The sequence below is a fragment of the Heteronotia binoei genome, chromosome 7 (genome assembly GCF_032191835.1).
Source record: "Heteronotia binoei isolate CCM8104 ecotype False Entrance Well chromosome 7, APGP_CSIRO_Hbin_v1, whole genome shotgun sequence".
Classification (NCBI taxonomy): Eukaryota; Metazoa; Chordata; class Lepidosauria; order Squamata; family Gekkonidae; genus Heteronotia; species Heteronotia binoei.
In genome coordinates this window covers 37249812-37277598 of record NC_083229.1, presented here as the reverse complement: position 1 = coordinate 37277598, position 27787 = coordinate 37249812, and the positions used below count along the sequence as shown (strand labels likewise).

Sequence of the window (27787 nt, the reverse complement as noted above, 5' to 3'; positions counted from 1 at the left end):
GCCTCCCAAGCCACAATTTGGCCACCCCTGGCTTAGAATTTAGTCTTGAATAGGATCACTGTACTTTCAGGGGTTGCGTAGAAATGAAATGTAGCCAAGTGTGGACTGTGATTTGGAGGACCAAGAAAAAGAGAGGAAAACTGAATTTCACATGTTGAACTAATTAGCCAATTTTGGTCATGTGTCTAGTAACTTTCTTACTGATTGTGATGCATCAAATGGTAGCAGACAGTCAGATCAGCTAAGTGGATGAGCAGTGGTGATTTTGTCAGATTGATTTACATTGATGTAAAACTCTAAAATGAAATGATGATTAATTTGGTAACTTCAACTTCTTTGCATTTTGCAGGCATAAATTTCTCCAGCGGTGCTATAGATGAATGCATAAATATTCATTAGAGGCTGAACTTCTCAGAATGCTGTTTGTAGAAGGGAAAAGCTGTGTCTGTACCAGTGGCCATTCTAACTTCTTTTTCTCTGAATCAGATTTTCATCACGGTGAACTGCCTGAGCACAGACTTCTCTTCTCAGAAAGGAGTGAAAGGGCTTCCTTTGATGATCCAGATTGATACATACAGCTACAACAACCGCAGCAACAAGCCCATCCACCGTGCCTTCTGCCAAATCAAAGTTTTCTGTGACAAGGTAGATGATGGTCACTTATTTGCTAAGTACTAAAAAGCTTGTGTAGTGGCCATAGCAATCAAATTAAAACCAGAACGCCTTGGGCTCAGGAGTGGGAAGAAAAAGGGATTTCAGGAAAAATCAAAGAGGACCAGTGGGTGTTGAACACCCTTTAAACAGAAGAGCAGGAGTCAGCAACCTTTCATAATTACAAAGCCAGACTATATAAACATTTCATTTTCCTTTCAAAAGAGCCATACCTTAGCTACATTTGGCTCTGGAGCCGCAGGTTGCTTGTCTGTTCAGATTAACGGGAAGGGTGCTATCCAGATATCAGAGAATGGTGAATCCTGGCAGGAAGGATCAGCTAATGAAAAAAAGGAGGAAGCAAAATTAAGAATTTGAAGAGTAACTGGTTCCTGAGGACCAAAATAAAGAAGGAGAGGACTGCTATACAAGAAAAGAAAAAGAGGGACAAGATAATGGAGGGAGTAGCTTTTGGTAATGGTGATGATGCTTTACATTTCCATGTTTGGTAGAATGTTATGACAGGAATTTCGGGCATCATGGAAAAAGAGAGAGGCATTGCTTTTTGCATATTAAATCTACTTCCGTGTAATTCATAATGGTGGAGGTCCAGGTTACCAAAAGAGCTCTGCTGAGGATCATGCGACCTGTATGAAAAGGCTAGTGGTATGGGGTATGGATTAATTAGGTGAGATTGTGTGAAAAAACTGGCTGGATCCAAGCCATCAGTTCCAACCAGTTTAGGAACAGAATTTCACAGTGGTCTATTTCCCAAGCTGGTGATGGTGTAGATCTTAAAGAACAGTGCTTTTTTAAAGAAAGTGAAACATTTCTGAACATTTTGCAGTACATTTGCTGGTTTTTGAGCATGATGCATGATGATCTTTCTTCCAGTGGATAAAACCAAAGGCAAAAATGATGCATAAGCCATATAACGGGGTTATTTTATTGTGTATATTTCCTTTAACATTTCTTTGGAGACAGGTGAGCATAAATTTAAAATATTGCATAGAATTTAAATTATAGTTTATGTATTTTAAGGCATCTGGTATTTCCATTACATCAAAGAAATGCATCACTTTTGTATTATCAAAAGATGGCTGACATTTTGAATCTCAACTTTGAAATAGCTCTCATTAGAAGGGACGTTCTACCCATGGGAACTTGTGGAGGCCACAGGACAATCAGATGCCACTTTTGAGAGCTCCCCATTCAGTTCTTTTACTGTACTCACAAGAAATCAGGCAGCCCTTTTATGTACTCATAAGAAAAGGAAATTGCCATCTTTCTGGTTGCTAAGCAACCAAGAGTTTATGAGATGCAATAGTGGGGACTAGGGACAAATGGGCGAACAGTGGAAGAAAAAGTTTAGAGAATATTGGAATTTCCCCCCTTGATCTTCCCACTTATTTTCTAAAGCATCCCTTTGCTTCGAGGCAACTAAACAGATTATGGAATTGTCAAGAGAAATACCAGCTGTGGTTAACAACCCATTTTTTTAAAAACCCCAGATCTTTCTCATTTTACATCTAGGGTCTCGCTTTTGTGTGCATCAACCAAACAGATTGGGGAGCTGTGTAGACAAAAAAACAAAACAAATACTATCTATGATCAGCAACCCATTTTTAAAATAAAAATGTTGCAAGTTGTGAATCTTGAGTGCTATAATGGTAATTTTTTTAGGTCAAATATTCGCAGAGATCTGAAGATACAGGAACCTTTTAAAAGCTTAGCAAATATCAAAGGGATGAGTACATGCTGCTTTTTTCCCGTTTGCTGGTTTTTCAAAAGTAATGAGTGGAAGAGGGGGGCGGAAGGATCTTAAGAGCATGGGCTTCATCAAGGGTAACCTATAGAGGACAGCTCTCTGTCTTATTCATGCTTCTTATTTCATGGATGGGGAGCAGGAAATGAGTGTTGACCCATCTAATCAAAACCATCTTAAAAGTAGGAGAAAAGAGTACAAGGGTAGCAAAATGTTACCCTTATCAAGTCTGGATGTCTCAGGGAGACTTGGGATGGGATATATAGTCACTCGTGTTGGCCTGGAGGCAACCAGCGGTCAGGGATTATTTCTACCTGGAACGTATTTTGTGACCCATCATTATTTATACCTGTAGCTCATGCTGTCCACTAGGGGTCAAGGCAGGGTGTTTTTGTGAGCTGCACTGCTGCAAAGAATATTGCTGCAAAATATAATTTATCACAAGAATTTTTAAAATGTGCAGTTGTAGACCATGAGTGCCCTTGGCAGTGCTCTCCAAGCATTAACAGTAATGAACACTCATTCGAAGTCCATTTCTTTCTGCTTTGGGGTTCAGCTTCTCAGAGATAAATAGTGTCTGGACTGGTAGACACTGCCATGAGAAAGAGCATATTCTAATATTTACTATATTGAAATTGAAATGGCACCATGCTTGGTGTGGAGAAATTCCCAGATCGAGTCCTTGACATTTCCACTTAAAGGGTATCAGGTGGTAACAGATGCTGGGAAAGACTTTTCTCTGCCTGAGATGCTAGAGAGCTACTGCCAGTCCAAGTAGCTAAGACTAAGCTAGATGGATCACCAGCCAGACTCAGTATAAAGCAGCTTCATATGTTACTTGGAAGTGAGTCCCCTTGAACTCAGTGCAAGTCACCTGTAAGTAAACATAGTTAGGTGTAGGCAGCAAGAGGTGCAAAACACAGAAGTCCTCCACAAAGACTTTGCATCACACTTGTACCAGGAGTTCCAAACCTCCCAGGTGCATGGGGCCATACTCCTATTGTGACTGCAGCATGCATGGACTTCAAGGGGGCTTCAGGTTCTACTTCCCACTGTTTCTGCAAACCGAAACAGGCTCAGGGAGCTGAAATTTCCTTGGTTAGGAAATTTAGTACAGCCTTCATTATACATAAGTTTCTTAGAAGCTCGCCAGGGTTATTTCTGTTCACAAACATGGCATGGGTTGGAGAAAGCTAAAGTTCCTTCATGCATATCATTATCAAAATATACCCCCCATGCGGTAGGGGGAGGGGATGCAATTCCTGGTGCATGTGCGATATAAAGTCCCTGGGTTGGCCACAAGGTCTTTGTGTCATGTGAATCAGCTCCTGGAATGTGTGTGTTTTTGTTAATTGCCATCAAGTTGCTTCTGACTTATGGTGACCTGATGAATTAACTGTCTTACTCAGGTCCTGCGAACGAATGGCCATGGGTCAGCGTAGCCTAGCGGTTCTTTCACAGAAGTAGCAGTTTCTTGCTAATGTTCATGGCTTCTGTTGTGTTGAACTCAATGTATTATAGCTTCCTTTATGGAGTCAGTCAATCACATAATTCCCTGTATACCCACTCCAACACATCTCTAGTCCTCAGGGTCCCCAATTCTTCTTTAAACTAAGATAAGGACATAAGAGAAGCCATGTTGGATCAGGCCAGTAGTCCATCCAGTTCAACACTCTGCATCACACAGTGGCCAAAAAACCCCAGGCACCATCATGAGGTCTACCAGTGGGGCCAGGACACTAGAAGCCCTCCCACTGTGCCCCCTCAAGCACCAAGAATACAGAGCATCACTGCCCCAGACAGAAAGTTCCAACAATACGCTGTGGCTAATAGCCACTGATGGACCTCTGCTCCATATGTTTATCCATTATCAAGATCATAACACAGTAAACAGATGTGAATTAGTATTGCATTAATCCTAGTATATTCTATATTTCTTCCCCTGTACCTTGAAGTTTGCAAAGTTCATTGGGCAGGAGAGCAAGAATTCCAGCAGAGCACCAGGTCTATCATAAGAGCAGTGCAAATACCTTTTAATTAGAAGCATACAAAAAGTGCACAAAAATTGTCGACCTCGCATCCCTGGATATGCATGTATAGAACATGCATTATGTTGCATGAACAGTGAAGCGCCCATAAATGAATTCATTGCTCCTTAATTCTACAGTATTTCCAAACTGCCAACTGAACCAGTCCTGATCCTTCTGCATTTCTCAGCTATGGAGGCAAAGGAAAGATCCTGATACAGAATGCGTCAGTGCCCTATGCTGGTCATAGGGTTACCAACCTTCAGGTGGCACCTGGAGATGCCCTGGTATTATAATTAATCTCCAGCTGATCAAGATCAGTTCCCCTGGAGAAAATTGCTCTGGAGGGTAGACTTTGTGTCATTATACCCTCCCCAAACCCCATCATCCCCAGGCTCTATCCCCAAAATTTCCAGGTATTTCCCAATACAGAACTGGCAACCCTAAGTGGTTGGTTGGCTGCCATGTGAGAGGTGTCCAGGCTAAGTCAAGGCTGCAGCAACAGATGAGTGGGTTGGCTGGAGCCCTGGAAGCAGTAGCTGGTTGCTAAGAAACAAACATCCTGAAGGGATGAGGCTCCAAGCAGACTTTCTTGAGGCAATTGAATTATATTAACCTGGATTGCAGATGGGAGGCAGCAGGGGAGAGCAGGGGAGAGCAGGGCCTAATGGCACACTGCCAGGGTCACCAACCTCCAGGTGGGGCCTGGAGATCTCCCACTTTTACATCTTATCTCCAGCTGGCAGAGATCAGCTCCCTTGGAGAAAATGGCTGCTTTGAAGGGTGGACTCTGCTGAGGCCCATCTCCTCCCCAAACCCCACCCTCTCCCAGACCCACCCCCAAAGTCTCCAGGTATTTTCCAACACAGACCTGGTAACCCTAGGTGGCACACTCTGGCCATATCTCTTACACCTCTGTAAGACCTCTTGCTCCATCTAGTGGTGTAGCATGAGAATCAGGTCTGTTTTATTAAAGAATATAAACTTGAAGAAGCGTGTCTGTGTATGTGAGTGAGAAATATGCATAGGTGTATAGAGGTAAGTTTTGAAAACAAGTGCACAATCTATTTGCAAAACAGGTGCTGCCACGCTTGACTCTGCAGTTGGCAGTGATTCTGCCACATTAGACAGGTGCTTGGCAGACACTGAGGTCTGCTTCTTCTCGCTGTTAACATCCAACCACCCTCAGTGCCCTTTCACCCTCCAGAGAACGTTTATTCCTTATTATCTTAATATGATAGAATTTTTTTCATGCCTTAAATAGCATTAACTAGGTTGTCAAGGAAACTGCTGCCAGAATACCCAGTCAGTTTAATGTGAATTTATTTCAGGGAGCAGGCTAGAATTAGTGGTGTGTGTAGGGGGTAGTTTTATCACTTAGATTGTTCTGTCTAAAATAGTAGATATGCAGTGTTCTTCAAAACAACTCTAGCATTTCTTCTCATAATACAGCGATCCCTCTCTCCCTCCTGTGTTGACAAGTGGAGCAGAGAACATTTAAGAACTCAGAGGCCCTGTTCACACAGTGTGTTGAGTCCGTGTTAAACTGACCCGGTTCTGTTCCAAATATCTTTGTTCCAGATATTATCAATCAGACTGCCATACTGCAATTCGAACCACTCTTTGGTGAAACCATCTTCTGCCGTCCACACGACGGCGCCATGCAGTTCTTTTTTTCTCCACCTTTATGCGCACATGCGCATAGGTTAAAACATTAGGTGGTTATGCAGTTATGCGCATATCGCTAAGTAGTAAAAAAAAAATGGTGACCATAAACTGGATGTCTGAGGCACCTTTTGCTCCAGGACAGCCTTCAGACATCTGGAAGTTGGTCGAGAACTATCCAGATGGGGAAACTACGAGGTGAAACCCGAGAACTCAGAAAACACCACAATGGAGCAGGTAACAAAATACTCCTGTTCCGAGAAGGATTGGGGGGGGGATACTATGAGTTAATACTGGGAGGCAGATGTTGCTGTCTGATCAGCCACTTTTAATCCAGTATGAAACAGCAGTGAAAACTGGTTATACTGTGTGTCTGAACAGCCCCAGAGTGTTCCATGCCTAATGTTAGTTCCAGGGCCGGCACATCCCAGTAGGCCAGGTTGGTGGCCACCTAGGGCACTACCTGGCTTCCCTGCCACTGCATCTCACCCTTGCTGCCCTCCTCTCTGCCACCCTCCTCTGCCTCACCGTTCACTTGCAGGGAAGGGGTGCCGGGGTGGTGCAGCAGCAGAAGCACTTGGAGCCAGGCTCCAAGCACCTCTGTGTGCGCCTGCTGCCCCGCTGACCCTGCTCAGTGTTCCTGGTACAGGTAAATGGAGTGTGTGAATCTCTGGCAATGCTGAGATTAATTTTGAACCTGGACAACAGAACGGTGACTGGAAATATGCATTAAATGGTTCAACACAAGCTATTATGTGTGGGCAATTTTTGAAAAGAACTATCTGATTTTCAGGATATGGCTTTTGCTTCGTTCCCATTGTGTCTTCCTCTTTCCCTATTTGGTAGACTCAGGTGGGTAGCCATGGTTGGTCTGAAGCAACAGAACGAAGTTTGTATCCAGTGAAACATTTAAGACCAACAAAGTTTAATTCTGGGTATAAGCTGAGTAAGATGTGCTGCTATCTCACCTCTCAGCCTTTCCCCTCTCTGCTGTTTCCTCCCACATCTGTCACATTTTTATGCTGCTGTTCCTCCTAGGACAGTTCTAATCTCCATTTTCCCCCCTAAACAATTCTGTGAGGTAGATTTGACTAAGAGTAGGCCCAAAGCTTACTAGTAAGCTTCACAGCTGAGTGGGGATATTGAGCCCAGGTTCTTCAAGTCCTAGTCCAACACTCTAATGACTACACTGCTCTGACTTCTCCAAATCATTCTCTCCAAGCTCCTTTTGGCCCTCTGTGCAAGATATGAGTATCTATTTCTCTTCCATTCCCTTCCCCCCATGCAGTACAACCAGGTGAGTGAAAACCAGCAGAGAGAAGAAGGTGAAGATGGCCTTTCCTTGCACATCCACCTTCCTTTGGAGATTGTAGTCTGGGAGGCTGCTTTAGAAAAACATAAAATGGGAAGACTACGTGTGAATTATGCCATACTAACAGATTTGGGAACTCATGTACCTCCAGCTGTTTATCCTCCTGAATTCTTTAATGTCCATACTCCAATTACTTTGGCCTTACCTTAGTCAGTGTGGCAATGTGCTAGCAGCACCATCACGCCTGTTTCCATGTGGCAGCAATTTCATGTGATCTACAGAAGTGGCCTTCTCTTGAATCACAGCAGTGGGTTCTGTCAGGATCAGTCCTGCCTGCTCTGACCAGCAGCATCTCTCCAGCGCCTCAGAGTGGAGGCCCCCTTCACATTGCAGCCCCAGAGATAAAGCCCTAAGTACAGTCCCAAAGTCTGCTGAAGTCAGAAGGTGTAGGAGGGTGCAACTCTGCTTAAGGCTGCACTGTCAGTGTTTACCAGGCTTATCCTAGTTGCTCTTGTCTTCTTGTCTTTCTGGCCATGTTCATAATGCAGTCCTTTAAAAATGGCAGTAGTGAAAATGCTAATAGGCGTGATAAAAATAGGACCTTGTGGTGTGTGGGCATTGAATGGGATGTGTAGGATATAATGGCAGATACCAAGTTGGTCACAAGGGCAAGACTTCCAGATCCTGTTTGTATCCTTCTGAGCAATGTTCCCTGCTTGCTCACAACTTTAATGACATTAGTTCACAAAGTAGTGTTTTTGCTCACAAGATTCCACAGTAGAGTCTAAGCTGTGGAGTCTTGTGAGCAAAAACACTACTTTGTGAGCTAATGTCATTAAAGTTGTGAGCAAGCAATTTGGCTACAGCATAAATTAGTTTGCTCTGGGGCCATCCTTTCTAAGCAAAGACAAAAATGCGTGAGCAGAGGCTAAAAAACTGTGAGCTAGCTCACACTAACTCAGCTTAGAGGGAGCAATGCTTCTGAGTGCAAGTAAACCAGATATTTGATATATTCTCAATGTAACCCTATGCCAAATTACTCTACTGTTTGATTTCAGTGAGTTCAGAATGCTCTAGTTCTGTGTAGGACTGCACTGTCAGTATAAATAATAGCCTCTCTACAGTCTGGATGCATAGCAATTCCAGGTGATAGTTTAAAACAAGAAAAGGAAAACTGCTGTGACCAGCGTGTGTGCTTATGAGCGTCATGCAAAAATGGTTTTCAGCATTCCCATGCTGGGGCCCAAAATGATTAAGATAATGCTCAGAGGACTAGCGGAGCGTGACCGATATTAACATTCAAAGGTTCAGCCACACAGCAAGAAAGAGCCTCTGCTCTTTAGAAGCACACTGTGACCCCCTATTATTAGCATCTTATACCCATAAAATCTTCAAAATAATGCATGGCTTCCCATGAATTTATGCTCCACTTTCTACTCATGCAAAGAAACAATAAAATGGTACTTAATCAAGAAGGGCGACATGCTTGTTTACTCACTGTTCATCGACTTTTAAATATTAATGCAAAGTGCAAGGCAGGAGGGATACCTGTCAGAATTAGATCACTGTTTAATAGAGGCTTTTGCATGAAACTAGGAGAACGTTGCGGGTTCAATTCTGCAGTGGGATGGGGAACTTACTGTGCAATCCTACACTGAGTTACTCAAGGCTATGCCCATTGATTTTAGTGGGCTTAGCCTGGAGTTAACACTACACAGGGTTGCACTGTAAAACGTTAATATATGAGCCTGATTTTGGCTAGAATTTTTAAGCTACAACCCAGGACGCCACAATGGTCAGACACTGCTAATGTTGTTTTGCTTTGATTTCCAACCTGTACTAGTCTTAAAGCTGGGTGGCAGTGCATAGATGCCAAGGCCTTGCCCTGGTGTTCTTTCTGTTAACCAGAGGGTCACTGGAGGTTCCCATCCCATTACTCACCAGGCTAATGGACCTATCCAACATTAATCTGTTTAATCCATCCATGCTTGTGGCCATCACTAATTCACTGGCTGTGAATTCCACAATTTGATTACTCATTGAGTAAAGAAGTACCCCCTTTGTCTTTCCTAAATCTGTCACCCACAGTCTTCATTGGGTGTCCCCAAGTGCTAATGCTATGAGAGAAGAGGAAAAGTTCTTCTTATTCTGTATTCGTGAAAAGTCTCAAACACTTTATCCTTTCCCCATAGAAAATCCACTCCAACGCCTTAAGCATTTTGGTTGCCCTCTTCTGTTCTGTACTTTCTCCAGCCATGCAGTATCCTATTTGAGGTACAGTGACCAGAACTTCACATAATATGCCAAATGAGGTCTCATCTAAGTCTTAAAAAATCATATGCAAGTTTGTAGCTTTCTGTGTTCTACTTTCATCTTTCTGTTGCTAGCATCGGTTGAGCTTCATCCCATGAGCTTCATCATGCAAGTACACGTGGAGGAGATGGAACTAGGACTAAAAGGCTGAGAATTTGACTGTGTTCCTGAAGCTTTTGTGTTTCTGCCTGGTTTGTTCTAGTTTCCCTGTTTCTGAATAGGAGATTGGGGAAGTCAGAAACATGTGAAATACGAGCTTGGCCACAAAAAGTTGTTGAGCAAAACAAAAGTTAATAGAGGGGTTTTTCCCCACATAAAAGCAATACAAAAATAATAAATGATTGTCAGCCTTACCTCTTCATTCTCTCATTTCTACCTGTAGACAAAAACATATAGCCCAATCATGTCCCATAAAAGTGAGTGGAGTGAATGGATCTAGCCCTGCAGGTTTCTTGGGTCCCAACCACCTGAAAACCACAAAAGGCCTCATTCAAGAAACTGTTGGTTAGCTCAGATTGAGATTAATTTGAAGTGATTAAAGGATGGATTGTTTCATAACCTAGAAAACAGATGCAATATTTTTTTAAAAAATAAAGAAAATTAAGAACCAGGATACTGCCTACTGGCCCCATAGCTAGGAATTTTTTTTTCCAGGGAGTGCAAATTTAATTTAATGATTTTAATTCAGCTCCTCACCCCAGTCTTCCTCAAGCTCCTTACCCTGGGCCAGGCCATCCTCAGGTCACAAGATGCCTCCAGGCTGCTTGTGTGCACTTCTGCCTCCCCTTGGTAGGGCAGCACAAGGGGCAGAAAGCACACAAGTGCACAGTCCCCCCATGGCCTGCTCTGCCACCCCCCAGCCCCGGCAGCCAGCTGATCAGTGCCAGCCACACTTGCCCTCCTCTTCCCTCCATGGATGCTGCCTGCAATGGGGGACCTGACTTGGGGATGGCTTGGGTGCTGCACAGGGCAGCCTTCAGTGGCTCTGACCCCGAGGTGAGAGGCCAGATGCTGCAGGAGGGTGAACCTCAGGCAGGGTGGTGAAGACCTGTGGAGGAGGCAGAGGAGAGCGGGTGGTGGGTTTGCAGAGTTGCCAGGGCTGTCTGAGCATTCAGAGGCAATGCAGCACTGAGGAGGCTGGGGTACAGCAAATTTGATAGGGGGCACTGCCCCATATGCCTCAGTGCTGGCCATGGCCCCAGTGCCTATATGTTAAGTTGGAAACATTGGTATGCTTTATTCATACCCATTGGATGGGAGGTCATTGGAATACAGTAGAAGGGCAGAGACAGGAAATTTCCATTCTATCCTGAGAAAATTTAATCTGGATCCAGCCGATTACTGTAATCTCAGCTGCCCAGCTGCCAGGGTCCAGTGATTTCAGTTAACCATAGTTAGCTCAAACTTCATGTTGAATAATGGTTAAAAAGAGGTTTGTACATAGGTTTACCAACTCCAGGTTGGGAAATTCCTGGAGATTTGGGGGGTGAAACCTGGAGAGGGCAGATTTGGGGGATGGGAGAGCATGGTTAAGAGCATGGACTCTTAGCTGGGAGAACCGGGTTTAATTCCCCACTCCTCAACATGCACCTGCGGAGTGACCTTGAGTCAATCACAAGTTCACACAGAACTGTTCTCAAGAGCAGTTTCTGTCAGATCTCTCTCAGCTCCACCTACATGACAGGGTATCTGTTGTGGGGAGGGGAGGGGAGGGGAAAGGAGATTGTAAGCCACTCTGAGACACCAAGTGAAGGGTGGGGTATAAATCCAATCTCCTTTTCTCCTCTTCTTCTTATTGGAGTATAATTCCCTCTAGTCTACCCTTCAAAGCTGCCATTTTCTCCAGGGGAACTGATCGCTATACTCTGGAGATGACTTGTAATTCTGGGAGATCTCCAGTCCCCCTCCTCCAAAAGGTTGGCAACACTATTTACACTCTTGATAGTTTTTGCAAATGAACGGGGGGGAGTTATGTGAGGAAGGGGATGAGAAGAAATGGACAGTGTGCAAGTCTTCGGAGTGCTTCAGACTGGGCAACTGTGAGGGTTTCCTCCCTGTTCCATGCACTGTTGCTGCATTTGCCATAAGAGCTCCTTTCTCATGACAGGGTGCTGAGAGGAAGATTCGAGATGAAGAGAGGAAGCAAAACAGGAAGAAAGTGAAAGGCCAACTATCACAACCCCCGTGCAGCAATGGTAAGGCAGAGTCCCCCACCCCAGACTCCATTCTCTGTTGTGCTTAGCTGTGTTTATTATCCATGAATGCTCATTTTGCTCTCTGATTCCCATGAACAGCTGAAGGGAAACTCGCTGCTGTCCCTCTCCAGAAGAAGAGTGACATCACCTACTTCAAAACAATGACTGACCTGGATTCCCAGCCTGTTCTTTTCATACCGGATGTTCACTTTGGGAATCTACAAAGGACTGGGCAGGTAAGAAGTGGCTAAAAGCCCAAGTGCCTGAAAATCCAGGCAGGCTTCTTTGGGTGGATTGTTTCTGTTTGCATCTGCAGCACTGATACATCGTAGGAAGTTCAGAGGCAGATGGGCCCACCCAGCCAAAGTAAAGCTCTGGTGGTTTCACTGGGTGAATCAAGCAGTGTTGAAGTGAACGAAGAATTGTGATGAATGACTGCATTTGTCCAGTGTAACAAAGGACAAAGAGTTAAAACAGTATGCAAAGACTGCCTGTTTACACTGTTAAGAATCAGATCATCTCAATGTTGTTTGTATGCCCTGCCTATTTTGAAGCTATTTCTTTGTGTAAATGTTAGTAAAATAAAGAGCAGGACTATTTTTCCTTCTGGAAAGAAGCACACAAGGAGAACCTGGGAAATTCTCCTATGACTTCACACAAGTCTTAATAATGTTCATTAAAAGTGCGTAACAGAAGCTCTGTTAATATAGAGAGAGCCAATGTGGTGCACTGGTTAAGAGTGGCAGACTCTAATCTGGAGTACCAGGTTTGATTCTCCACTCATCTACATGAATCCAGCTGGGTGACCACCAAAAATTTGCCTAGCTCACCAATGCTAAAAGAGTTAGAACTTAAGGCTGCCAGACAGTCTTCAGATCTCCTGGCTATGCCACACACAATGCCATAGTATAATCAATCAATTAAACAATTAATTTGTTAATATAGAAGGATTCTTAGTGAGTCAAAAGTGTGTAAAGAAGTGCCTTGGGATCTTCGTCTTTGTTCATAGGCTGTCACGTTCAGTTTCTCAAAATAAGGAAAATCTGGAACAGTATCAAAGTTCTTGCAGTCCAGTAAACAAAGTCCTCAACTCAGTGGTCCCATGTAGATGTAACGCTGCCCAATCAGGAGCAACTGACAGACCTGCACATTCATGTCCCTTCTCATCCCTTCACCTACGCAGCTCCCCCCATTCATTTTCAGAAATGATCATCGTGCAACTCCATTTCTATCCATTATTTTCAACATGAAGATTGAGCTAAATGTGATTAACAGAAACACAGGTGCAGAAGTAATTCTGTACTGTGTTCAGTCATCACCTGGCTCCTGGCAGCTGTGAATTGGATCCAGACTAGATTTCCCTGTGGTCAAATGGAAATTTCCTACCTTCTACTTCAGCCCACTGATCCCCACGGGGGATAGGAAACCCTGAGGATGAGGGAGGACTACAGAGGGAAGGGAAAGAGTGGAGACTGCCAATAGTCTGGATTCCACCCAATGATTCTTACCTCTTCCACCCACATTTCCTGCTGGACAATATTAGATTGCATCAATTTGTCTAGCAAGAGAGGGTAGTTAACAGTAATACTTGGCATTGATATGGAGCTGTTTGGACCATGTTTGACGTCTTCGCTAGAGAGAACATCTTTCACTTCCCCGGTTTTGTTGCCTATGTTTTTGTACATTCCCTTCATATCTGCCTCAGAGTGCGATGAGAAGGTAATTAATCTAAATAATATTAAGACAGTCACAACACGAGCAGAATTATCAGCCTCTGACTAGATTGTTCGGTGTAACAAAGTTTCAAGTGACAAGGGTAGGTAGGAGTTTTCTTTTAATCAGCATCATTTAGAAGATAGTTCTCACCTTAGACTTTCTGATAATAGCTGTCACCTAAAATTATCTTTCCAGCACAGGAGAGGCTCATAGTACATGTCAACACTGTTTCTCTCCCCCACTCCCCCTCACATGCCAGCTGACCTCTTTTGAATAGCAATATGAAGTGCATGTGCATTGCAGCTTCTTTCAGCCAGAAGATTGCTTTAGCCTAAGAAATATTGGCTTGCATCCACCAAGCACTGCCATGGAAGGATTTCTACATGTGGAACCTTGCTTTATTTTCCCCCCTCCCTCACTGCAGCCTGCAGTGGTCCCCAGAATCCAGTTCTAAAGGTCCCCTATCCCCCAGGAGCATCAGGGGGGCATTTTAGACTGCAGCAGAAGGGATGGGGCAAGACAGTTGCCATCTGTGAGCAAAAACCCTTCAGTTTGCAGAAATGAGTAGAAAGTACATAACTGTTACGATACTGCGATCATGGACTGTTGCTCTAACACAGAGACTATTTCAACACAGAATTAGGTGCATCTAAACTCACTGGTTTTATCAAGTCTAAGCAGGGCCAGTTTTAACAGTGATAACTCCATACAAGTTTGCTTGGGGCTGCAGGCTATTAAAGGGCACTGTCCATTCAGGACCTGTCCTGTGCAAGTCCCTTTAGAGTGACAAGCAGCACATGCTTTTGCTGGGTTAAATGAGATGATGGTTTTTGACAAGGGAAAGAGAACCAACACAAACTGGACTGTGCATGCAATTGCTCTGTCTCTTCCTCAGATCTCTGGTGTCCCAGCTTTTCATGATAGTGTGACAATAAAACTGGGGTTTTTTTGTCATCTTTTACAGGTTTACTACAACCCAGATGATGAGCGAGAAGGGTAAGGCACTTATAGTTTCACAAGTTTTGCAACTGGGAGGGCTCTTGGGGGAAAGTTTTGATGCCATTTAAGCTAAATGTTTTTCTCTTGGTAAAGCCAGATTCTTTGCTTTGTTGTTACTTTAGTCACGTTGATGTTTAAAAACAAGTTGATTTCTATTGTACAGGATATTTATTACATGTGCTCATGGATAGCCTCTGTGTACATTATGCTTTAAAACAATAAAACTCTGTAGCGAGGTAGCCTAAATTCCACCGCAAGAAAACCTGGAGTCTTCAGTTTATATATCATTATGCTAATCCAGAATAGTTGGGGAGGGGTTGCTTGTTTTGTACTTTGAAGGCCATTCACTCCCCTCCTTTGGAATTTCTACTCCAACACTCCTTCCTTCTCAGGCGTCTTGGAGTTTAACCTCACAGACTGACTTGGGGTGAGGTAATTGAAACTCCCGGGGTGCTAGTTTTTGTGTCAATGCCAATGTCTGTGAGGTGCTTGTACAAAGTAGCAGAAATACACACAGCATTAGTACATCAAACAATAGGGCAATGATACTGATTCATTTTGACACACTGACTCTTAATATTAAGCAGTAACATTGTTTTTAGATCAGGCCTGTCAGAAGTGCCTATAACTGCTTACGGATTAACTGGGGTTTGGCTGGAAGGAGGAAAAAGAGTGTAATTGCTGTTTCTGTCCTTCAGAAGTTCTGATAAAGCAGAAAATGCAGAGCTCCGATGGATCTTTGATCACTCTCAGAACCAAGCTACACAATACACCTGACACGCACTGGGTAACAGGTGAGGAAAACTCACCTTAAAAAATGCTCATTCACCCCTTCTATGAGGGAGTGCTGCAAAGAGTGAAAAGGAGTTTCTGGTTTCCCTCTTGTGCTGCTTTTGCCAGTGGAAAGAGTGGCAGTACGGCTTTTCACTCTTTTTCTCTGGCTCCACATGTCCTTCCTGGGGCATGCGGAGACAGACAAAAGGGGTAATTTCCCCCCTCCCATGCCACCCTTTCCATTGGCAAAAATGGGGTTGGAGAGAAACCAGAAGCTCTTTCTTCTCCCTTGCTATACTCCCTCATAGTACCAAGCAAACAAGCACTTTTTGAGGTGAGTTCCCCTGATATACGTGTGGTTTTGGGTCCTCTCCCTCACCCATGAGCAGACATGTGTTAGGTGCATTGTGCAGGTACATCCTCAAAGCAGTCTTGGCCAGTGTCATCACAGAACAAAGGGATTAGCGATGACCACAGGAATAAACAGCTTTAAAAAGTGATTAGATAGATTTATGGAGGAAAAGTCTATCCATGACTACTGAGGGAACCTCAGTATTCAGATCCAGAAGGCAACATCATGGGAAGGTTTCAGTCTCTGTGCCCTGTTGTTGGCCCTCCAAAGAAATTGGTTGACCTCTGTGTGAGATGGGATTCTGGACTAGATGGACCACTGGTCTAATGCAGCAGGACTCTTCTTCTGTTTTTAACAGTGCTGACTGTATTAAGTGTTTGGTTATTGTAATGCAGAACACTGGATTTGATTCACTATTATAAATCTTGTGTGTCTATTTTAACATCCAACAGAAGTATCTTAGCTAAAAGGATATTCCGGCCAGTAGAGGAAGAATTTGGCCCACCGCCGCTGAAGCAAATAAAAGAAGAAGGAGCCAAAAAAGGTACGTGTTCATTCTCAGGCACTGTGTCTCTTTTTCTTTGGTTCTGAGGTAATCAGGGAAAGAGAAAATAAGTTGATTCTGAGTGGAAGTATGGTTGTGGGGTGCCATGATCTAGAGCATTTAAATTTAAAATCTACAAATTGCTAGTCATTAATTCCCAATCTTGGAATATATAAAAGTAGTCAAAAGTATTTATTTTTTTCACGGTATTATAATCAGTTACCAATGATAAACCATAAATGAGTGTTTCAAACATTTATGGTGGTGGAAGTCTTGATGGATGAGAGCCCACTTCACTAGAGGCATGGAATGTATCCTCATTTGGTGAATATATACAGATATGTACACACAGGCACAAAGGATGAAATTATAAACAGTGGATCCAAAAAGTGAATGGTTTGTCTCCAACACTGATTTCTCCATTACGGTTCCCACTGTTGTGAATGATTGCTGTACTTAGTTTGTATATGTATCGACTTTGTATAAAAACCATAAAATGTTCCTGTTACATTTCACAACCTTTTGGCTGCACTGTTTGTAATTTCCTTTCACTTCTATGTGTTTATGAATGTGTGTTCATATCTGCCAGCTGAGAAGACACTTAATGCATTTGATGAACCACGCTGTGTTCCACAAAAGCTTATAGCACAGTGAATGTGTTAAGTTATGATATGCTCAGAGATATCAGATTTCTAGAACTTTTAAACTGTTGGTGGGGGGAGAGTATTTTTCCTGTTTTTTTGTGGGGGAAGGGAGGGTGGGAATACCATAAAATGCATCATTTCTAGGTTATATGGCATGCAGAATTGTACTGTTTGTGGCCTGTTTATGAAATTTAAAAGAAGGAATGCCTTACAGCATCATCAGACGTAGAGTTACATTTTTCTAAGCCCATTGGCATCAATTTAAAAAGTGTAACTCTGCTTAGGATGACAGTGTTAATTTTTTACAAGCAAAATTGTGAATATACACTGTATTTGAGACATACAGAGCTGCAAATTGTTGCATCCTGTTACCTATGTATGCACACACCAAGATGTGCATACAGTGTTGGAAGGGGGAAACTAGACATTTACAGTTTTATATCTTTGGGATGTGGACTTCTTGTAGCCAGTAGGTGTTTTTTGAGAAGCTTAAATGTTAGAAGGCCCACTCCAATATATGTAATTATGCACACATTTGCATTTTGTCAAGAATAAATGTTAACTTCATGATCACATATGGCACATGATGAGGAACTGTTAATGGTGTGTATGTTAATGCCGATGCAGTATTCCCACATTTCAAAATAAGATAGCAGCTCTTCTCAGCTTCCCTGGAACCTTGATTGGACTTTGCTTGTAGGAACCCTCTTTTGCAAACTTGGACATTGTGTGTTAGAGATCAGGAGGCATTCTAAGAAGTCCTTGAATTCTAAAACGAGAGATGCTGGAGCTTGTGGCTTCTTGCAGATCCTGTCCTGATCTAAAAATCCTTCTCAGGAAATCTCAAGAGATGTGATTAGTTTTTGGAAAGTCTTTCTTTCCCCCCCCTTTTATTGTATCACATGATTCAAAAGTGGCATTCAGCCAGGTTTTGAACTTAAGCCTGAGTGAGGGCCAATTACATTCTGATTCTATGACTGGGAAGGTGCTACAGTTTAGTCAAAGTTTGAATGGCTTGAGATAAAATGCTAGTTTGGTTCAGATGTCAGGGCAAGCCATGGATTGCCACTATATGGCCAAGCCTGAGGAGTCATTAGGCTCATAATTTCCCTTCTCTACCCCCCAGCCCTTCCAGACATGACCAAGTAATTGGAAATGTCAACTTTTGTGGTAAATCATAGCTTCCCATTATGTCTGAACCAACAAGCTATAGTTTTCACTTTCCCAATAAACCAGAATGCTTTCCTTGATGTCTTTTGGAGGGTGGGGGGCAGGATCTGAATAGGCCTGGTGGGAAATGGAGTGCTAGACCAGGGGATTTAGTAGAACGCTTCTTTTTATTCCAAGCTAAGAATAAACCATGGTTTGAAATTCTAGACTGCACTTGCAAGGCCAGCTCAAACCAATAGTTTATGGAGTTCGATATACTATGATTTGTCTCAAATCCAGAATTATCTTGAAGGCTTTGCTTGAGGGGGAGGGCAAAGGAAAGTGGATAGCAGAAAAAATGTGAAATCATGTGTCTCTCTCTCTGTTGGCCCCAGTTTTCTGTTATGTAAAGCTAGCCATTTATTGGTTGTCTGTTACACGGAGACCTATTGTTCAACATTCTTTCTATAATTCTGTGATACAATCATGATGGGAGGTAATCTAAATGACAACCAGTGGGCATAGCATTCTGGATGATTGATGAGATCTGATCAATGCAATAGTCCATTCAGCCTGCTGAAGAAATTCAGTAGAAGAAATCTGCGTTCTCCATAACCATAACAGTGAGTCAGGTTTGCCATTATCCCATCAGTAACAGAGTTGTCATTTGATATAATAATAATAATAATAATAATAATAATAATAATAATAATAATAATAATAATAATAAATTTTATTTCTACCCCGCCCTCCCCGCAAAGCGGCTCAGGGCGGCTAACAGTAAATAATATATTAACATAAATAGTAAAACATTAGATTAACAATTAAAATTACACATAAAAACCCGTTAATTCAATTAAAATACTTAATTTACATTACATTATATATATATCTGGCAGTAATAGCTGTTCTGGCGCTGATTCTGCCAATTTAAATGGTGTTAAAGATGGCGGTTCTTCGTTCATTGCAACTCAGCAGTCCGTATCATTATAGGCGCGTCTAAAAAGGGCAGTCTTGCAGGCCCTGCGGAACTGGTCGAGGTTCCGCAGGGCCTGCACCTCCTCCGGGAGCTGGTTCCACAGTGCAGGTGCCGCAACTGAAAAGGCTCGCACCCTGGTGCTTTGGAGCCTGGCCTCTCTCGGCCCAGGGATGGTCATTTTGTTTTTACTTGCTGACCTCAGTGCCCTCTGGGGTTCATACGGGGAGAGACGGTCCCTTAGGTAGGCAGGTCCTCGGCCATATAGGGCTTTAAAGGTAATAACCAACACTTTGTACTGGACTCGGTAGATAACTGGCAGCCAGTGCAGTCCGCGCAGCCCCGGCTGTATGTGCTCCCATTTCGGGAGCCCCAGTAACAGCCTAGCCGCCGCATTCTGCACTAGCTGCAGCTTCCGAGTCCGGCACAGAGGTAGCCCCAAGTAGAGGGCATTACAGTAGTCCAATCTTGAGGTGACCGTTGCATGGATCACTGTTGCGAGGTCGCGGCGTTCCAGGAAGGGGGCCAACTGCCTTGCCCGCTTCAGATGAAAGAATGCTGACTTGGCAGTGGCTGCTATCTGGGCCTCCATTGATAATGAAGGCTCCAGTAAAACACCCAAACTCTTTACCTGGCGCACTGGTTCCAATGGTGCGCCGTCGAAGGTTGGGAGAGCTATTTCCCCTCCCTGGGCGCCGCGACCCACGCAAAGGACCTCTGTCTTCGCTGGGTTCAACTTCAACCCACTCAATCTAAGCCACGCCGCTACAGCCTGCAAGGCCCGATCCAGGTTCCCTGGGGCGGAGCCAGGCCGGCCGTCCATTAGTAGATAGAGCTGGGTGTCATCTGCATATTGATGGCAACCCAGCCCAAACCTCCGGACAATCTGGGCAAGGGGGCGCATATAAATGTTAAACAGCATTGGGGAGAGAACTGCTCCCTGAGGCACCCCACAATCAAGTGCGTGCCTCTGGGATCGCTCGCCCCCAATGGCCACCCTTTGTCCCCGATCGGAGAGGAAGGAGGAAAGCCACTGTAAGGCCAGCCCCCTAACCCCTATGTCGGCAAGGCGGCGCTTTAGTAACTGATGGTCGACTGTATCAAATGCCGCCGACAGGTCTAATAACATCAGTACCGCAGAGCCGCCCCGATCCAGATGCCGCTGGAGGTCATCCACCAAGGCGACCAGCACTGTCTTCCTGGACAGTACTACTTGCAGAGAAAAAAACCCGAGAATACAATTTAAAGAAGAGAGCAAATACAGAAAGACATAAACAAAGGCAGGTGAAGTCAGTCATGTGGGGCATTGCCATATCTGAAAACATGTTGTTTACAGTGTAGCTCGAGCAAATAGTGAGTAGGATCAGGCTGCTGTTTACTTGAAGGAACTACAGTGATGCAGCCAGGTAATTTTAGACTGTGAGCTTACTTGTTTGGATCCAGTCAAACATTGCTGTGGCTTCCATCTCTCCCCAAGCTCCTGCTTTATACTGGAATGCTCACTGAAATGTTGCTTCTGGAAGACAAGGGGGTGCCATAAGTCTGACATGGGAGAGGAAACACCAGTTTCTGTAGGCTGCTGTCCTTAGACCCCACACATGAATATCAGTGAGAACTCAACAAAATCATGAAGACAGTACCAACACATGTACAGGAACTTTTCTTGCTTACAGACAGCCTGCTGACTTAAAACAATTTCATGCTGGCAATGATAAACCACTCAACAGTAATATGGACCAAGGGCGGTAACAAATCAAGATGCCAGCTTTGTTCTCATATAGATCCTAGCAACGCCATCACTGGATCCAGTAACATCAGCCATACCATCTTGTGTTCTTACTCCTCCTCCCCCTCTAATGTGATTTATGCCATCACGTGTCAGGCATAACACGTCACCTTCCACCCTCTACATTGGACTAAAAGGCCAGTCCCTTCAACAAAACTAATGGGCATAAGTCTGACATTAGAAACAACAACATTCAGAAACCAGTTGGGGAACATTTTAATCTTCCAGGACATTCAGTTGCTGACCTAAGAGTAGTAGTTCTCTTACAAAGGAATTTCAAAGGGAGATTGAAAAGAGACTGATGAATTGCATCTTATAATGAAGCTCAAGACAATGCATCCGCCTGGACTTAATGAAGACCTAGATTCCCTGTATCATTACCAACACTGATTTCTCAATGCCTACTACTCCTATATCACACCTAATCCAATCATGCCTGCTGTTGTCATTCACCTGCTATTATCATTTGGCTGTGAATGTCATTTGGTATCTGAAATCACTCCACTTTCCAATATATAGGACAGATGGACTCACATTCTAGCTGTACCTGAAGAAGTGAGCAGCGACTCATGAAAGCTCACACCCTACCCCAAATTTTATTAGTCTTTAAGGTGCTACTGGTCTTCTGTTTTTTCTGCTGCTACTAGACAGACTAACGTCGCTACCCATCTTGATCTAAGCAATTTAGGAACAACTAAACTAATCAACTAGTGAGCTAGCTTTTGGATTTCACAGAACTGCTCTCAGGCTCCATCTTGAACAAATGGGTATCTTCAAGACTGAATTCAGGCCAGGAAGTGACAGAGCTCTTCTTTTAAAAACATAGCTAACATTTTATAAGAAAGACTTGGAATCATTTTAAATCGTAAGGATTAAACCCAGTTAAAGAAGAAAACTTACTATTGCATATATTAGGACATTCTTGTAGGTATCTGCAGACTTATCTGCAGCATACAATATGCACAGCCAGAGACAGCACCTCAAAAAGGGTGTGGTACAAGCTTGCTGCCTGAGATATATTCATCCTGAGAGACAATCTATATGATCTGCACTGTTGCACATCACAAAATATGCAGTTTGTTGGTCTTTTTGGAGCATTACAATAAAAGTGATGTATGGAGTGGGAATATCCATGTGCAAGTAATATTTTAAGGTACTGACATACTTTTTTGATCATACTTGTTTCTACTAGTTGCTGTATTTTAATAAGGGAGGATGCTGACTTTTGATAGGAGTAACTATTTTTGCAAATGGAGTTTCTCTTCATAAAGAGGGAATTGAATCCAAGTATTATGAAGCACATTTGTTATAAATTAGGCCTACCATTCAGTTATAACAGAACATCAGTGCAGGTGTTTAGGAATGAGCTGCAGGTGCTGCTAGTATGCAGGTATTGCTTTCTGGGGGGGGGGATGGGAAATACACTGAAAGTGCAATCCTATACAGAACTACTGCAGTCTAAACTCATGGATTTCAATAAGCTTAGGCTGGAATAACTTTGCAGAGGATTGAAATGACAGTTCCTTCTACATTTTTCCAGATCAGCGGACACTCATCCTGCCATCATAATGACCTTATTACGTGAGATAGATTTGTGTTTAATAATAGTTTCTGGCTTTCTTCACTTGTCATTTGTTTTAAGAGGGATAGGTTTTGGACCAAATGGGAAGCAATTCAACTGTAGGGCTGTGTTGTGTCTGCTCTAAGAATTGGTTCTTGTCCTTTTTAGTGCTGCTATATGTGAGAAAAGAGGCTGATGAAGTGTTTGATGCTTTGATGTTGAAGTCTCCCACTGTAAAAGGCCTCATGGAAGCGGTAAGTGTTTGCCATCCCTATCTCATTTATCTGAAGAAGTGTATCTGAGGAATTGTGCATATGCACGAAAGCTCATACTTTGAATAAACTTTTGTTGGTCCAAAAGGTGCCACTGGACTCAAAATCTTTCTCATTTATGTTTATGCTATTTTTACCCCCTAAAGCAATTCTGTATACTCTGCCTATGCTGGAAGAAGAATAATCACTGAAGAGCAACTTGAAACAGATGCAAGTATTTTATTAGTGAAACGCTATTAACCATGTATATAATGTTCATACAAATAAACAATATAACCTCCAAAATCTTTACATTCTGATTGCATAATAGCTACAACCCTGGAATTACATTTGGCACTATCCCTTTAAAAGTATTGCCCAAACTTGCAAGAAGAAAACCTTTTGCAAAATCTTTCTCCTTCTGGGTGCAGAGATTAGAAATTGGTGCATTGATCCATGTATGAATCTGTGGCTCTGCAAAGATGTTTATTATTGTTAATGGGGATTGAGCTGAGGAAGATACAAAATTGTTTATAAGTTCCAGAAATACACATTCTCTCTCCCTTTGTGATATTTTCATTCCATGGATTTCCTTATCAGCACTTTTTCTCTTCACTCAATAGAATGCTTGGGCTTTGAACTTCTGGAAGTGATTAGAGACTTTATGTCCACAACAACATTATATAGATGGTTAATAGTGTTTCACACCCTAGTAAATATTTGCATCTGTTTCAAGTTGCTCTTTGGTGATTATTCTTACTTTGATACAGTCTACATTGAAGCCTGTGTATTTTCAGTATATGCTGGAAAAAGAGCAGGAGACCAAACAAATGACCATTTTATATTTTTGCTAGTATGTGTGGGGGCCAGGAGGCTTTGTGTTCTTGTCAATTGTGCTCATTTTCCAGGTTGGCCTTGTGACAGAGAGGAGGGTTTCCTGCCCCTGAAAGGAAATAAAAGCCACTCAGCTCCATCAACCAGTCACCTTTCAGAGGGGTGATTGGATTTTGGAGAGGAGCACCGAGGCAGTTTAGTTCAAGTGTGCCTCAGGGAGAGTGCAGTCAAAGTTCAGGTCTGCTTCCTCAAAATATTTGATATTGCTATGTATGCTATTTAACCATTTAGTAAAGGGATCAGATTGATTATATTTCAATTTTGTCAGTAATTACCGCCATGAGTTTGTTTTTTTGTTTATTGTTTGCCCATCCCATGGCTTCCTCTGGGTTTGGTTTTGTCTGCAAAATATCAGCTAGTTTGAAGGGTAGCTCTGCCTGGTAGCATGGCAGAGTGGTTTAACTGGGAGAGGGCAGAGTATCTGCTTGTGAGGCCTGCCTCTGGTGATGAGCAGACCTTGTACCATTTAGTCTGACTCTTTATTTATCTGTTTTTCAGATTTTTATTCCACCCTCCCCAAACGAGCTCAGGGCACTGTAAAAGGCAGGTTGGTGTCGGTGGAATCCTGTGTGTTTGAAAGCTTCCAACCTAGTGTGTAGTCAGTGGAAACCTGTTTGTACATGCAAGCATTAAAGAGAATTTGCCACACATCCTGAAATCATAACTAGTTTAAAGTTATGTCCCCTCATCCAGGCTTCTCCTTTGTCTATCTGGAAACCTGTACTGCTTATTTGTTCTTTTAAAACCATCCTGTAAATCTTCTTTGTTATTTACACACCACTTCTCCTCAGTGACCTCCATGTTCTTGCTCACCACAGAACTTAACTCACAGGAATACATCCAAAGCCTTTTCACTTGCTACCCTAAGAACATTTTGTAACCAAGGGGAAGGTTTACAGTTAGGGCCCAAACATGCTTAGTGTAGCTTGAGTCTATACAAGAAAATCTTCCATGACCAAGGAGCTGCTAGCTTAAGTTTTACACCTGGCTGTATGCCTAGCCTGAGCAATGACTAACACAAACATCAAACAAAGGGTCATTTGACAAAGCAATGAGGCTCATTTGGAAGAAGTGCAGAGGCCATTAATATAGTGAGATCAGAGCTATATTGAGGGGAACTATTAGAGCACCCCCTAGAAGTCATCACAGTATCAGTAACCACACCAAATTCTAGAGTCCCTGTTAAGTTGCAGATATTCCACATGCCCCTCAAACTATATAACTGCCATTCCAGAAGGGGAGACAAGAGGCCAAAGAGGCAGGAGAGTGTAGCAGAGGCTTACAGATAGGTATCCAAGCAGATATAAGGAACTGATCTGAGTCCTTGGCTAGAAGTCCCAAGTATCTGGGCAGTCATTAAATCCAAATATCAGGTAACATCATCGCAGGGGTGGAGCATGCCACTCCACAGTCAGAGGTGACTTGCGCCAGGTCAGAAGTGTGTACCGCCAGGGTCCAAGGTAGTGGTCCAAACAAACACCAGTGAAAGTCTTGAGCAGACAGGATCTCTGCAGGCAATTTATAGCAAGACTGAATTCAACCAGTGCATCCATTAAAGCCAAGTAGGCAGGCATAACCTAGGGACAGATTCTGGCTCCAGCAATAGGACTAGAAGTTTGAATAAAAGCAAATATTTCTTTATTCCTGCATTTGGTGAAAGGGGAGAGCAATCCAGATTAGCTAACAGATATGCTTATGATGATAAACTGCTGCTAAGAAGGCTCAGTTTGAATTAAGAATTTTTAGCAGACAAGGCTAATGTGTGTCATGGGTGCTGGGGACCCTTCAGAGGAAGTTGAGTCTGATGAGGAAACTGTGCCCCTGCCACCTGCACCAGTGCCCCTGCCTCCTGCTGGAGAAGATCCCAGCCCCCCTGCCTCGCCCTCTCGGGTGGCTCGTGTGCGTGACCGCCTCCGGCAGGACCTCAGGGATCGGAGGAGGGCGGCACGCTCACAAGCAAGACGCTCCCTGAGCCCTGAGTTCTGAGAGGATTCTGGCCCTTCTAAGAGCAAGGATGCTTGAGTGGTAACAGGATCCTGGCTGCCTCCCTGAGCCAGCAATTAGCCCAAACGGGCAACAGCCAGCAGAGGGCTATATAGCTGTGGGCTTTGGGAGGAAGCTTTGTGGAAGCAACTAGTCATCTCCCTGACATCCTAGCATCCACTCCGGCTTGACTTTGGTTCCTGACTCCCTGACTTTGGCTTTGGACTTCTGGACTCCCTGACCTCGGCTTCTGGACCTCAGACCTGCGATACTTCTACAGTGATTCGGATTTGGCGCCTCGGACCCTCCTGCTTACTGGCTACAGACCTCGGACTGCCTCTGGACTTTGCCTGACCCGGCCCCAGCCGTGACAGATTGCTTCCACCAACAAACACCCACTCCACAGGATGGATGCTGAAGCAAGTGAAACCGCAGAACTACTGGCTGCGCTCCAAGCCCAGGTACAGCAGCTAACACAGGCAGTAGTGCACTTGCAGCAACAACCTGCGGCCAGTGCTCCAGCCAAGTGCCCAGTTCCCCCACCTGACAGATTTGGGGGTGCCGTGGAAGAATTTCCTGCCTTCCTAGCACAGTGTCGGCTGTACTTTGAACTGAGAGCACGGGACTTCCTCAATGACAAAACCAAGGTGTGTTTCGTCATCAGTCTGTTAAAGGGGCAGGCGGCCAAATGGGCCACACCCTTAATGGTCGCGTCCTCTCCCCTACTGACTGATTACCAGGGGTTTGAGGCCCACCTGTCTGCTGCTTTCTCAAACCCAGTCCAAGCAGCCACAGCCAACCGGAAGATCAGGGCACTGAAACAAGGCAACTCCTCGGTGGCTCAATATGCCACTGAATTCAAGCTCCTGACCCAGGACTTGGCGTGGAATGAGGCTGCCCAGATGGACCAGTTTACTGAGGGGTTGGCAGAGGAGGTCCTGGATGAACTGGCCAGGGTGGAGCAGCCACCCACGCTCCAAGAACTTATCACCCTCTGCCTCCGCATCGATGGCCGCCTGGAAAGTCGCCGCCAAGCCAAGACCAGAGGGCGCCAGCTCCCTGCGCCGTGCTACCTGGCTCCTCGCCCGTCCCCAGCTAGTACCAGCACCAAGGATGAGCCTATGCAGCTTGGAGCTGCTCGACCCCGCCTGACCCCAGAGGAAAAGACCAGACGCCGCACGCAGAATCTGTGCCTCTACTGCGGCACGGCAGGCCACTATGCCTCTGGCTGCCCTGCTAAGCATCGGATACCTGGACCTTCGCTGCCACCGCCGCCAAAAGGGCAGCCCCAGGCGTAAGTGGACCCCCCAGCCTGGGGCGACTAGCTGGGTCCTCCGAACAGCGGGCTGATACCCCAGGGCCATTCCTGCTACCAGTCAAACTCCGTCTGCCTGACGAACGCTGGCTGTTCGTGTATGCCATGCTGGACTCGGGAGCGGCCCACTGTTTTATAGATGCCGCCTTTGTGAAGCAGCACCAGATCCCTGTGCAGACAAAAGGGATTCCGTCGCTGGTGGAGGCTATTGACGGGCGCCTCCTCCGTTCTGGCCCCGTCACCCAGGAGACCTGTCCCATCACCTTCCACGTCCAGCAGCACCAAGAACAGCTGCGGTTTGATGTCGCCCGCATGCCTCGCTTCCCGCTGATTCTAGGCCTTTCCTGGCTGAAGCTGCACAACCCCATCGTGGACTGGGCCCAGCAGGAACTACGCTTCCGAGACCCATGCCCCCATCTGACTCCTCCCACCACTCTAGCAGCTGGCATCCCGAGTGGTGGTCCTCAGCTCCCTCGGAAGTATGTGGACTTTGCTGATGTCTTCGAAGAGACAGGAGCTGATCAGCTTCCCCCTCACCGGCCCTACGACTGTGCCATTGATTTGGTACCTGGGGCACCACTCCCGGTGGGGCGTCTGTACCCAATGTCGGAGCCGGAGTTGGCAGCTCTGCGAGACTTCCTGGACAAGAACCTGAAACGCGGATTCATCCGACCCTCAACCTCTCCCCTATCTGCTCCAGTGCTCTTCGTGAAGAAGAAAAGTGGGGAGCTCCGGCTGTGCAATGACTACCGGGCCCTGAACAAGATCACCATCCGCGACCGGTACCCTCTACCACTGATCCCTGAACTCTTGGATCGCCTAAAGGGGGCCCAAATCTACACCAAGCTGGACCTCCGTGGAGCGTACAATTTGGTGCGCATACGGCCCGGAGACGAATGGAAGACCGCGTTTGGG

General features: G+C 44.5%; 1 protein-coding gene across 2 annotated transcripts in view; it reads left to right on the top strand.

The window, feature by feature from the left end:
* GRHL2 (grainyhead like transcription factor 2) overlaps positions 1 to 27787 on the top strand; it is a 127508-nt gene that overhangs the window by 86273 nt on the left and 13448 nt on the right. For both annotated transcript variants that reach the window (XM_060243423.1, XM_060243424.1), the window contains exons 9-14: positions 487 to 645; positions 11841 to 11928; positions 12028 to 12164; positions 14609 to 14640; positions 16222 to 16313; positions 22598 to 22683. In XM_060243423.1, the coding sequence (XP_060099406.1) occupies positions 487 to 645; positions 11841 to 11928; positions 12028 to 12164; positions 14609 to 14640; positions 16222 to 16313; positions 22598 to 22683 (594 nt within the window). The remainder of the gene's footprint in view (positions 1 to 486; positions 646 to 11840; positions 11929 to 12027; positions 12165 to 14608; positions 14641 to 16221; positions 16314 to 22597; positions 22684 to 27787) is intronic.